The 14,394-nt window shown below is 36.1% G+C and overlaps 1 protein-coding gene across 1 annotated transcript in view; it reads right to left on the reverse strand.

The window, feature by feature from the left end:
* The window catches only part of ENPEP (glutamyl aminopeptidase), a 116,459-nt gene that overhangs the window by 67,403 nt on the left and 34,662 nt on the right, over nt 1-14,394 (reverse strand). Inside the window, exons 4-7 of the mRNA XM_066278647.1 lie at nt 8,353-8,473; nt 5,161-5,315; nt 4,418-4,531; nt 933-1,067 (exon numbers count right to left, since the gene is read on the reverse strand). Coding sequence (XP_066134744.1) covers nt 933-1,067; nt 4,418-4,531; nt 5,161-5,315; nt 8,353-8,473 — 525 coding nt within the window. The remainder of the gene's footprint in view (nt 1-932; nt 1,068-4,417; nt 4,532-5,160; nt 5,316-8,352; nt 8,474-14,394) is intronic.

A 14,394-nucleotide genomic window follows, 5' to 3' on the forward strand; every position in this document is an offset into this window, starting at 1 on the left:
AATCTTATCTAAAAATGGATAAAAGTAGCCCTGGCCGGTTGGCTCAGCAGTAGAGCGTCGGCCTAGCGTGCGGAGGACGCGGGTTCGATTCCCGGCCAGGGCACACAGGAGAAGCGCACATTTGCTTCTCCACCCCTCTGCCGCGCCTTCCTCTCTGTCTCTCTCTTCCCCTCCCGCAGCCAAGGATCCATTGGAGCAAAGATGGCCCGGGCGCTGGGGATGGCTCTGTGGCCTCTGCCCCAGGCGCTAGAGTGGCTCTGGTCGCAACATGGCGACGCCCAGGATGGGCAGAGCATCGCCCCCTGGTGGGCAGAGCGTCGCCCCATGGTGGGCGTGCTGGGTGGATCCCGGTCGGGCGCATGCGGGAGTCTGTCTGACTGTCTCTCCCTGTTTCCAGCTTCAGAAAAATGCAAAAAAAAAAAAAAAAAAAAAAAAAAAGGATAAAAGTAATTCCTTCAAACTAAGATGGATTTAAATACTTATTAGAAGCACTGAAAGATTCTACTAGAAAAGATGTTCACATATATGGCATTTCTAGTTGACCACATGGGCAGTAAAAGATTTACTGTCTTTTAAAAACATCAAATAAAAAATTTAAAACTTGATGTTTAAAGTTTAAATGTTCAATTATTAGAATAAGAGATGTTATAAACAAAAGTATGTTCCTGTGTCTCTCTCCCTGCCTCCCTCAAAAAGAAAAAAAGTAGAAAGAAAAAATTTTAAAAATCAGATTCAAAATCCTGAGACAATGATCAGCACTGTTCATTTTTAACGAAAAGCATTAGTTATTGAATTCAGCACTCAGAATAAGTTCTACACTGTTTCTAAACCCATTAACCTAGTCCAACCATCTCACCATCAATTTTAGGCATTTACTAAAAGAAAAGTCACTAAGCAGGAAGATATTAAAAACAATACCATATTTTCCCCACCTTGCTATAGGATATTCCATCAAAAGCAGATGTTATTTCATCAGGATTTGTCACAGTGACAACAATTGGGTGTGAAGACATCAAGGAATCATCCTCTTGTACAGGTAGTACATCCTCAAGTAACATCTGGTCCCGCTAAAATGACAGAATGAAAAACAGTACTTCATACTGGTTCAAATTGTAACATACCATGTACATAATACTAATTGGGGGATACAAATATAAATGACTTAAATTATTTAAAACAAACATTAGGTGTTCAAATTAATTGTTTTTACTAGTTTGTTTATACTGATTCTATTACTTTCTCCTATTTATAACTCCTTTGACCTCACCTCTAAATTACAGGCCAAGAAGACACAAGCATCTGTGAATTCTGCTTCTGTTACTTCTCTGTGACTTTTAGACACGTGCCAAACTTTTCAAGCCCTGCTTCGATATCTGTGTAGTGGGAATGATATCACCTCACGGATTTGTTCCGAGAATTAAGTGAGGAAGCACGTTGACTGACCAAAAGCAGATGTTTGGATTTTTTCTTTCTTTTAAAAAAAAAATTTTTGTCAACCAAACACTGGAATTTGAATGATACATAATTAATTGAAGAAACATTATTATTATTATTATTTTTGCTTTAGGTCTAATTAATAATCATCTTATTATTCCAGTCCTGTTTTCTCAGCAAAATTGAGTGGTGAGTATTGTAGCCCTGTAGTGCTTCCCTAGTTCAAAGCTCAGTTGTTCCATTTTCTCAACATGTAAGTTTAAACAAGTTTCCTTACCTGTTAAATAGGGTGATGATGGCATTTACTTTTAAGAATTGTGCAGAAAATTCAATGAACTAATTTCTGGTAAGCAGTTGGTACAGTACTTGGCCTAGAGGAAAAACCTAACACAGCTGCTATTATTATTTTGATTCTTAATCAATTAGATTCTAAAAAATAACTGTGCTAATTCACTACTAATAAAAAAAATCAAAAGCTTTATTGGTTTGACTGAATTAAATTTAAGTTCATACTTCTTGATTTTGTGATTCACTTTTATAATAGGCAAGTTGTTATTTTCAATCAAAGTAAACTGTGAAGAATTAAGAGAATAAAGTTTTCTACTAAAGATTTAGAATTACAGAGTTCCAAGTACATAAATATATATTTCTATCCAAGTTTACAGAATATTAGAGCTATGACTGCCAAGTAATGACTGCCAATCATAGTAATTTTGACTTGGACTTTAGTTTCTTCTGTCCCTATAAAACATTTAGGTAAGTAGACAATCCTGTAAGAAAATTTGACTCTAGTCTTAGTTGTTCTACCATCTGTGGGACAATGGAAAGTTATATTACTTTCCAAGGCATCAGATTTTCACCTGTGAAATGAGGATCTATCATTGTAGTACTTACCAAGCTCTCCTGTGACGCATCTTTATTTATCTGTCCCTCCACCCAAAAGACACTAATTTGAGAACTCCTTAAGGGCAAAAATGTTTTATTTAGTTTGGGTCCTATACAGTGTTTATTGAATAAGGAATGCATAAATGAATGAAAAATGAATAAGTTGAATCATGTGATTAAATTGCATTTTAGAACTGCATACTAAATTATTCTCAAATTTAACTGGTGGTTTTTAAACATTGAAATTGGAATGTTAAAATATTATGGATTATATATAACAATATTGAAATTTTATAATTTCTTATAATATCTTGATATAAGAAGGGCATCAAATTACTTTATAGAAAATATTTTTTATTTACATAGATTAAGTCCAATAAATTATGAAATCAGAAATTTTTGGCATAAATGAGTGTTTTTATCTAGGATATTACATTTTGGTTCCCCAGGAGACATATGAAAATATGGAAAGACATTTTTGGTTTCACAACTGGAATGACAATATTACTGGCATCTAGTAGAAATAGGCCCAATATGCTGCTAAATATTCTACAAGACATAGGACAATGGCCCACGATGAAGAATTATCTGGCCAAAAATGTCAATAGTTTCATGGTTGAAAACCTTGGTGCAGATTAAATTTGTAAAAATAACAATTGTTACAAATTAATTTTTTCACTTTTTAAAGTAGATTGTGGAAACTTGAAGGGCTTCAAGCATTTCACATTTTTTATTCTGTCCAGTAGAGGGCAGTAGTCTACACAGCACACAACTGTAATTTTCTAGTTGCACACATCTACACCCTTACAATTTCATATATACAAACAGATAAGAATACTTTCACTATCTAAATATGAATATAAACAGATATAACTTTTTGGAAAGAAATATCTGTAGAGTTCATAGAAGCCTCTGTTCCAGGTTCCCCAGTATACCAAGTGTGCTAAGAGTCATTATGTATATATTTGGGAAGCTTTTTAATTTATAAGATAAAGAACAATGTTTTTTCATAGAAGCAAAAACTGACTCAGAGAGAATATGTAGCCTGACCTGTGGTGGTGCAGTGGATAAACCATCAACCTGGAATGCTGAGGCCACCAGTTCAAAATGCCAGGCTTGCCCAGTCAAGGCACATATGGGAGTTGATAATTTCTTGCTCCTCCCCCCTTCTCTCTCTCTCTCTCTCTCTTTCTCTCTCTCTCTCTTCCCTCTCTAAAATGAATAAAGTCTTTTAAAAAAAGAGAGAGAATATATAACTTGCTCAAGATCATATTCCCTGTAAAGCATCTAAGAAACAATGCATCCAAGATTTGAACTTGAGTTTAACTGGTAAGTTGATGCTTTTATCTCTTTACTACACTATTTCAGTAACCCGTGTAAGGTAAGTCATCTATAAAATTAAGCTTAGACATTTTTCAAAGGGTTAGCACTACAGATATTTTCTTGAACCAAAGTTAGCATTGTCTAAGCTAGCTGTTTGTTTATTTTCCCCTGCCTGCACACATGTTCTTGAGTGAATCCATCAAGGACATCTTCAGATTCTGCTGCTCGGTTGCCCTCTTGGTCCTGAGCATAAGCTCTAAGCCAGGGGTCCCCAAACTACGGCCCCGCGGGCCGCATGCGGCCCCCCGAGGCCATTTATCCGGCCCCCGCCGCACTTCCAGAAGGAGCACCTCTTTCATTGGTGGTCAGTGAGAGGAGCATAGTTCCCATTGAAATACTGGTCAGTTTGTTGATTTAAATTTACTTGTTCTTTATTTTAAATATTGTATTTGTTCCTGTTTTTTTTTTTTTTTTTTTTTTTACTTTAAAATAAGATATGTGCAGTGTGCATAGGGATTTGTTCATGGTTTTTTTTTATAGTCCAGTCATCCAATGGTCTGAGGGACAGTGAACTGGCTCCCTGTGTAAAAAGTTTGGGGACCCTTGCTAAGCACTATACAGTTCAGTAAAGACCGTCCGGCTCCCTGCCATTCTTAGAGTGGAATTCCCAGTTCATGACTTCACTTGGCCCTGGGCCCAAGGTCATAGTCCAAATATTTCAATATGTTTTACATGAGAAAAACAGAGACTTGGAGATTATGTTTTTAGCACTCACCATTTGCCAATCTTTTTCTGCATGGTTTACTCCCAGGAACTCAAAGAAGGAAGCAAAGCCTTCATTTAGCCACAAGTCTTCCCACCAGTCCATGGTCACAGTATTTCCAAACCACTGAAAGTATAAACAATAAAGTGATAGTTAAATTCTTATGCCTTTGGTGGAGAAACCTAGAACATTTCAATACATTCATTTATATTTATGTAAATTTTGTCATTTGACACAGTAATGACAGGCATTCTTAATATTTATTTTCCAGTTTTGAAATGATCTGAAATTTTTCTTAGTTTCTTGACTTTATTTAGGCATTACATACTGGGAGTATTTAAAGTTATAGAAAGGCCTATATATTTATTAAAGGCAAAATTATGTATCTTAAAAGTTTCTCTATGGTAAAATGCTTATCAGGACTAAGAAAGACTTTCAAGCAGAACTTTTTGAGTTGGCTATTTTTAATTTACTAGGTTATAATTCATTTCAATTATTCTGTGTCTTAAAATGAGTTAATTTGATTATGTTTTTTTTAATTGTTTTACTTTTTTTTTAGATTTTTATTTATTGATTTTAGAGAGAAGAGAGAGAGAAAAGCAGGGTGGGGAGTAATGGGAAGCATTAACTCATAGTTGCTTCTCATATGTGCCTTGACGAAGCAAGTACAGGGTTTTGAACCAGTGACCTCAGCGTTCCAGGTCGAAGCTTCCACCTGTGCTACTATAGGTCAAGCTGATACTAAGATTCTGTACCTGATGCACAAGTTCATGGGCAACCACACTGGCCACCCTCTGTTGGTTTGATGAGGCTGATTCCTGGGGGTCATAAAGCAGGTTTGTTTCTCTGTATGTGATGAGTCCCCAGTTCTCCATAGCACCAGTACCAAAGTCTGGAATAGCAATTTTATCTACGGAAAAAGGAAGAGTCCAGTGAGAAATAAATTCTTTCTCTTTGTGCAATATATTTCTTACTAACTTAAGTTCTTTGGGTGAATGTATTTTAAAAAGTCTAAAAATAATTTTTAGAATGAAAAACAATAATCTATTTGTGCAAACTTTTTAGTCTTCATGAACTCAAAACTTTCATAGACTTTGCCTTCTTGGCTCCAGATATCAATGTGTCTTGTTATTTAATAGCATTTTTACTAAGTACACAATTTTACAAATGGCAATGCTCTTTTCAAGTTCTCTATAATTGTGTATCTTTTGTTCCTCTTTGTATTTAATTTTATTAGATTTTTATCATTTTATCATTTTTGCTTAGATAACACAGAGTATTTGTTTGGGGGATAAGCTATAAAAAATTAAGGGAATAAAATTTTCAAATGAAGACTTAGAATTTTAGAGCTTCCAAGTGCACAAAATATATTTCTATTGAAGGTTACAGATTTTTATAAAATAAAAATTCTACTTTTTCTAACTCTGAATAATTTGAGGTTGACCTGATTCCTTACGAATTGAGTAACACCATCCACTTGCAGATATTACATGAGCTAGATCAATATGAAATTGAATATATTCTCTCTAAATTCCCTCCCCTGTCTAAAATGTTGAATTCTATCATAACTTTTTATTCCTTATTTTTGCTGGGGCCAATAATCATAGTCATACTATCTGACAGGAAGAGGCAGTGTTGATCAGTTCTATGATAAATCCTCAAACAGAAAACATTCAGTTTGATTATTGAATGAATTTAGCTTCACCTATTAATAAACTATAATAAGAATATAATTTATTTATTATTACATAGAATTTAAATGAGGCACATAAATAAAAATAAGTTAAAATTTCATCTAACATATAAAAAAGGCTTATAAAAATTTTCTGGTTAATATAAAGATTCTCAAGGATTTTTATAAAATAATGAAAATGGATATATCTTAAATGAAGGTCAAGATTATAGCTGTAGTTTTTTCTTCATGTTTTCCTCATTCTTATGTTTGGTTATTTTTTTTTTCTCACAAGAATAACATTTTAAAAGGTGGAAAAATGTTCCCTACGAGAACCAATATTTTCTATAATATTATGGAGTGTAATTTGCACCTACTGTTTGAAAAAAGAAATTTTTTGTAATCTAGTTTCCTTACTGAGATTTGACATAATTAATTCCAATGAATTTAATTTTGAGGGGTATAATAAATACAAAAGTCATTTCTAAGGAAAGTCTAAGATAGAGTCAATTCTGAAAGTTTTTAAATGCATATAGAAATAAGAAGAAGGGGGAGGAGGAAAACGAGGAAAAATGTTGTACTATTAGTTGTAGGAATAGTTTTAGTAGTTTGGTAGCAATTGTTATTTATAGTAGTAGTTGATATTGTAGTAATTATAGTAGTAATAATAGTTGCAGTACCAGTAGTCGTTGGAGAGTCACAGTAGTATAAGTAGTGGTGGTGGTGGTGGTAGTCATAGTAGTGTTAGTTTTTCTAATAGCTGTAGTAGTAGCCATCATTGTCGTCATAGTAGTTGTAGTAGGAGAAGGAGAGGAGAGCAGTAGTGACAGTAATAGTGGTGGTAGCAATAGTAGTAGAGAGGAAGGAACAAAGGAAGAAGACTGAAATTTATGAGATTTTCTCTTCCCAGGTTACCTTGAGTAGTACAATTGAGATAAGAGAAGAAAAAATTTTAAATTAATGTGTTTAACATTTTATTAAACATTATTCTGATTTTGATAAAAAGTTGTTTCTCTTCCTGTCTCTTTCTCTATTAATAATAGTTGCTAAGCAATTAAAAAAAATGGAGCCACTGCCATTGAAAAGAAAATGGAGCATCTAGAAACTTGCTTAGAGCCACAACCATTCTTTTGTAGAAAGTTAGAAATCCCTACTGCTTTGCATCAGAAATTATGTCAAAATAAGGGCAAAAGCAGAAGTAGAGAGGTCAATTTTTGGTTGGTTTGTTTTCTTGTTGCCTCTATTTCATCCCTACAGACATCCATATGGATGTTTCATTTAAAGTCTTTGCTAATTCTTCCCTGGCCAGTTGGCTCAGGGGTAGAGCGTCAGCCAGGCATGTGGATGTCCCGGGTCAATTACCAGTCAGGGCACACCAGAGAAGCAACCACCTGCTTCACTCCCTTCCTTCTCTTCCTTCTCTCTCTCTTTCTTCCCCTCCCACAGCTGTGGCTCCATTGGAGCAAGTTGGCCTGAGTGCTGAAGATGGCAGCATGGCCTCACCTTAGGTGCTAAAATGGCTCTGATTGCAACAGAGCAATGGCCCCAGCTGGGCAGAACATCATCCCCTAGTGGGTATGCCAGGTTGATCCCAGTTGGGTTCATGCAGGAGTCTGTCTCTCTACTTTCCTGCTTCTCACTTAAAAGAAAAATACAAAAAAAAAAAAAAGGCTTTGCTAATACCACTCAAGCTTACTAATAAAGAATTTCTGCTATTGATAAAAGTGTGATATTGATACCATTTTGATTATAGATTTATTTTTATTTTAAAAATAAAACAGTCCCCCCCATTAAAAATATTTATGGAAGGAGTACCATTGTTTTATTTTAACTGCTGGAGGAGGCACGTGAGACTTCACCAACATCATTTATTTCTCTTTTTTTCATCATTTATTTTCCAACTCATTGATGGTAGAGAAATAATGTAAGCTATTAAGATGGGTACTAATTTTGAAATCAACTGATCTAGACTGCTGCTTTTGGCTCCATCATTATCAACATTTGAAGTTTTGTGCCCATACAGTACTGTAATCTTTATTGGGAAATAAAAGACCATATATTTATCAGGTAAGAGCAGAGTATAGACATTATTCTTGGAGGAGTCTGAAATACACCTTTCCATATATACTAAGTATTAGATACATATTGTAGGCATACAATAGAAAAACTATAAAATAAGTGTTAACTAAGAATAATACAACTATAGGAAGTGAGTTAACTTAGGTGAAAAGAAAAGCAATATTAAAAATAAGAAAATTTAAAAAATGATTCTCACCTAATTTAGGAAGAGCATATCTCATAGCAAAGTATTCTTCATAATAATCAAAAACACTTTTAGTTATGTCTGCAGCATATTCAGCTGTATGCTTTTGCTCTGGCTGGACGTATACAGTGAGCTATTAAACAAAACACAAAAACACAGTGAAAATCATTCTTCATTTGATAAAACACAAGAAGTAGTGTAAAGAAGGTGGAATTAAGAGCCCAATATTTCTAATTTGAATCTCAGTTCTGCATGGACAAATCACATCTTGGAGACTCATGTGTAAAGTGAAATAATACTACATAGCTCACTGAGTGATTTTAATGACTAGAAATAATTTAAGACAAGGTTCTCATACTCTGCAATGTTAGTACTCTTTTTCTATTTAGAGCATAATATTTTCTTTTCAATGTCAATGTGTCTACCTATGGATCTATCAATCATTTATCTATCATCTCTGTGTAGTTTGTCTTTGAGGAAATCAATCATGTAATTTTTTTCTCATCTAAAGAATTCTTAGATATATGTTTACCACTTGCTCAATTCTATCCATTGCAACCTAAATGGCCATTTTGATATTTTAACTGTTCTACTCCAAGAATATAAAATACAATGATTCAAATTTTCCTGAGAGGAGGTATCTTGATAAGCTGCATCACTCTATAAGTCTCTAGGTATTATTTTATGACATCATTTATAAATCAAACCAAGTATAGATTCCTACACAACTAATTCTAAACATGTATGACCTACAATAGCCAGCACAATGTTGAAAGAGGAAAAATAAAGTTGGAGGACTGATACTACCTGATTCCAAGATTTACTATAAAGCTCCAGTAATCAAGACAGTGAAATATTAGCAAAAGAAAACACATATAGATCAATATAACATAACAGAAAGCCAAGAAATAGACTTATGTAAATACTATCAATTGATCTTTGAAAAAAGAGCAAAGGCAATTCAAAGGAACAAGAGAGTACTTCTAACACGTGGTGCTAGAACAACTAAACATGCAAAAAACAAATAAATCTAGACACAGACCCTGACCTTTTACAAAATTCAACTCCAAATGGATCATAGATCAAAATGTAAAATATAAAGCTATAAAACTTGTAGAAGATAACATAGGACAAAACCTAGAATGACTTTGGATGTAAAGACGACTTCTTAGATGCAATACCAAAGGCATGATTCATAAAATAAACAATTGATAATCTAGGCTTTATTAAAAACTTCTGCCCTGTGAAAGATAATGTTAAGACAATGAGAAAACAAGCCAATAGACTAAAAGCAAATATTTTCAAAAGAAACATCTGATGAAGGTATGTTATCCAACATATTCAAAGAACTCTTAAAGCTCAACAAGAAAAGAAAAAATTTTAAATGTACCAAAGATCTTAACAGATGCTTCACCAAAGAAGATGTACAGATGACAAGTACTGTATAAAAAGATGTTCTACACCATGTGTTATCAGATATGCAAATTAAAACAATGAGATACCACTACATACCTACAAGAATTCCAAAATCTGGAACACTGACATTACCAAATAAATGCTGGTGAGGATAAGGAGTGATAGGAATTTTCATACAATGCTATTGGGAATATAAAATTGACAGCCACTTTGGAAGACAGTTGGCAGTCCTTACAAAACATACTTTTATCGTATGATCCAGCCATCATGCTCCTTGGAATTTACCCAAAGGAGTTTAAAATATATCCACAGAAATATCTGCACATGAATGTTTATAGCAGCTTTATTCATAATTTTTAAAACTTGAAAGCAACCAAGATGTCCTTCAGTAGGTGAATGGATAAACTGTGGTACATCCAGACAATAGAAAATTATTTAGTTCTAAAAGGAATGAGCTAGGGAACTATGAAAAGATAGGGAGAAAACTTAAACGCAAATTACTAAAAGAAGCCATCTAAAGTGGCTACATCCTGAATAACTCCAATTATGTGACATTTTGTAAGAGGCAAAACTATAGAGACAATAAATAGATCAGTAATTGCCTTGAGTGAGTAGGGGGAAAGAGAAAGAGATGAGTAGGTGTAGCACACAGAATTTTTAGGACAGTGAAAACACCCTGTATGATTTATAACTATATAATTGCACATTTGTTGAGATCCATAGAATGTACAACCAAGAGTTAACCTTAAGGTAAACTATGGACTTTGGGTATTATAATGCGTAAGTACAGGTTCACCCTTGGTTAAAAAAAAAAGTACTATTTGGAAGCTATAGATAATGAGAGAGGCTATATATGTGAGGGAGCAGGAGGTATATATGAAATCTTTGTATCTTCCCTTAATTTTAAAAAATAAATTTTTATTAATTTTAATGGGGTGACATCAATAAATCAGGGTACATATATTCAAAGAAAACATGTCAGGTTATCTTGTCATTCAATTCTGTTGCATACCCATCACCCAAAGAGAGACTGGTTTCACCTTCTATCTAGTTTTCTTTGTATCCCTCCCCCTTAATTTAGTTGTAAACTAAACTTAAAATCTGTTCTAAAATGTGTTTTTTTCTTAAAGTTTGTGAATAAAATATATCTGCTGAATTTAAGAAATGATTCTAAACCCTCAAGTAAAGCAAAGAATGCAGTCATCTGGTAAGTTTAGCCCATACACCTGACCAGAAGAGGTGACTCATCTTTAAAAAGAAGAAAGAAAAAAAAAATATTCCTACTTTATTTTATTATTATTTAAAATTGTGGGTCAAATAAGTTTGCAAATATGATGTATATGTTTGCTCGCTTATAGTTTGCATTGGATGTGGGGGACAGGCTGTAAGCAGGCAGGGTCTTTATAGCTTAAGGCTTAGTTTTAAGACTTAAGCTTCCCACTCTTTTAATACTAAGATCTTCTCAACACTAAGCTTTTCCCCACACCCTTGACTGTTGCACTCTTATGAGGAATCCCATTTATGCCTTAGATAAGTGGCTTTGTATCAAAGACTTCCTTATTTGTATACTGGTTTAAAGGCTTTAATTTCTACACTATAAGATAAGGGAGACCAGGGGCTCTCTCTCTCTCTCTCTCTCTGTTCCTGAAATTAGCATTGCAGACGAGAAGCGGCCAAGATGGTGGAGTGCTGAAGGAGAAGCCAGTTTATGCAGAGTTTGTGCAGAGAAGGAGATGGGGAACAGAGGTGAATAAGTCTGGTGAGGTAGAAACCTTTGATTCTAGGAATACTCGGATAAGTCAGTGGCTTTGGGAGCCCTGAATGGAAAGGGAAGTGTTTTCCCACTGTGTATATTTCTTGTCTGCCAGGTGCAAGCTAGGATAAAGATGATGGCCCACCAGTTCTTGGCTCCAGTTTCATTATTGTCCGTCCGAATCAAATGCGAACCTGCATGGGCCAGGCAGCTGTGTTGGTGGCCACGGCTACTGGCTTTACACAAATGTATGGCTAATTTTGGCTTTCACTTAGGCACACATCTGATCCATCTCTTAGAAGCAAGGACAATGGAAAGATCAGTAATTTAAAGGACAAGTTCTAAAAGGGCATCCCTTAGATTGCCAGTGCTAGCTAACTATTCTCACTTCCACTGGGTAAAATTGACATTCTTGTTTTATTTGGAAAAGTAAAGATGTGATCATATTTATCTCCAAAGGCAACACAACTTACTCAATTATCATCCCAACATTATTTGAGATTTTTGTTTTTTATTTATTTTATTTTTAATCTGTCATACATGGTGGTACCTTTCCTCTCTGCCCTCCTGTCCTCCTACAATGTCATGGATTTTCCAAGAGGTTAAGTGAAACTAATAATCCAGCTGGTGGCTACTGAAAAGAGCAAACGTAATTGCCCCATAGGAAGTTTAAACCATTACATTCATACAAGATTATCATGTTGTAAATGGAGCTTCTCTAAGTTTTTCATCTGTGAGCTAATGTGTCAAAACTCCCTCAGGGTTTCTACCACGTCTGTTCCCTGCAATTAAAAACTTTCAGGAAGGCAGCTTCTCTTGACTCACTCCATTGTTGTCTACACACTTTGTACTTCAGTGCTGCGCATAATGTGTGGAGAGTGAGAGGGTTGAAAAAGAGGAAGAGGAAATAACAGTGAGGCCTCCCACCCCACATAGAGTAATGAGCAAGAGAAAGACAATGAGCTTTTTTCATCAAAATCTTCTCACTTTCTATGACAGAGGCAATATAATCCAGTATCTCTTATTCTCTGTATTTCTGTTGTTGGCAGCAACAGTAGTGCAGAGTCCTTTAACAGGATTGATATTAAGGTAAATTCAATCAGGATAAAAATGATCTCTTTCTCTTTTGTTTCTGAGAAACACAATTCCCCTTCTAGAAGTATGTTCTGACTTTACAGTCTGGCCAGTCTACATATCACCTGTGAGCTATGACTCTTACATTGAAGGGTCAAAAACCATATTTTATGACCATTGCTTTTTATCAACTGAGCTGAACAATCACAGAAAAGTAACCTCATAACATAATTAGCTAAAGTATATCTATGAATGTGTCCTATCTGCCTTACATCACATTTTTATTTTTAAGATGTTGCCAGCATGCCAGTATTGTCTGTTATTTCAAGTTTCAAAATAGTTCACGTGGCATTCGTTTAACAGCAGAACACCTGTGATGTTTATATTTGGTGATTTTAAAAAGCCTTCTCCTCTCTGCTGGCACCTTCATTTATCCTCAGTTCACCCTTTGAGCTCTCTGACCTCATCTTCAGCCCAGGCTCCATCTGTGTCCCCTCCCCTTTCTGTGGGCTTTATAGAGGGGACAAACACCCCTCCATCAACTGTTAAGCCTCAAAACTTCTGTCCACAACAAAGATCAGGCAATTACCCTTGAACTGTCATCAGTTTTAGAAATAATTGTTGTCTTTCAAGTTTACGTGCTTGCTTTAACTGAGATAACTTTTTAAAAAAGACATGACTACCAGAGGGATGGAGATGTGAGGGAGGGGGTGAAGGGAAAAGAATAAAGAGGGACAAATATATGGTGGTGGGAAATGATTTGACTTTGGGTGATGGGTCAACAACATAATCAACAGTTCAAATGCTAAAGAAATGTTTACCTGAAACTCATGCACTCTTATTGATCAATGTCACCCTGTTAAAATTAATTTTCTAAATAAACTTAAAAAAAAAAGAAAATATAAATAAAAACAAAAACATTTTCTAGATAAAATTTAAAAAGAAAAGAAAAGAACAATAAAAAGGATATGACTATCCACATTAAAATGATTTAGAGTGAGGGACGTCACGGAAATGGCGCCGTGAGCAGCGCGTCCGACAGCTCTCCCCTAAATCACAACAAATTTATCAACTAGAAACAGAAAAATTTATCCTCGGAGCATTCCGGAGTTCCACACAAACTGATAGCAAAAGGACTGTTATCACTTGAATCTGAGAGACGAGGGTGTGGAGGAATCTACCACAGGGACGTTCTTTCAAACCGCAAGGAAGTGCGCCTGTGGTGAGTCAGCCCATATACTTGGGAACCGCGAGCGCTGCGAGCGGCCGACGCGAGCCGCCACCGCGAGCCACCGCAAGCAGCCGCGCGTGCGCCCGGTCCGGTTGAGCACCACTGACGTTCCCAGCGGCCCGCACACTGCGAGTGGGGGTCGCCGGCCACCGGTGCCCGGAGCGCCCCATTCGCGCACGTGCCTTGGGCATTCCACGCGCCCAGGGCGCCCTGCTGGCCCGCACACCCAGGGGGCTCCATTATCCTACACCTGGTGCGGTCCAGCCGCCAGCGGCGGGGCGAGCGGGAGAGGCTTGGGAGATTCTCTCCGTGGGCGGGGCACCTCACCCAGCCATTCAAGCTAACAATCAAGCATTGGGGGAGGGGCGCGCGCAGGCAGCCTAAAATACCTTTGGAAGCACAGCTGCGACCCAATCACTGAAATTAGCTTAACCCATAAAATCTGCGCACCCTCGGTTCTAATTGATAAGATCTCTCTCAGTTCAGCGATCCAAGACAAGAGGTGTGATATTTTTTAGTGCCTCTCGCTAAAGGGGCGGGGGCAACTTCTGATTGATAGAGCCTCCATATTCAGGGATAA

The sequence above is a fragment of the Saccopteryx bilineata genome, chromosome 5 (assembly GCF_036850765.1).
Source record: "Saccopteryx bilineata isolate mSacBil1 chromosome 5, mSacBil1_pri_phased_curated, whole genome shotgun sequence".
Taxonomy (NCBI): Eukaryota; Metazoa; Chordata; class Mammalia; order Chiroptera; family Emballonuridae; genus Saccopteryx; species Saccopteryx bilineata.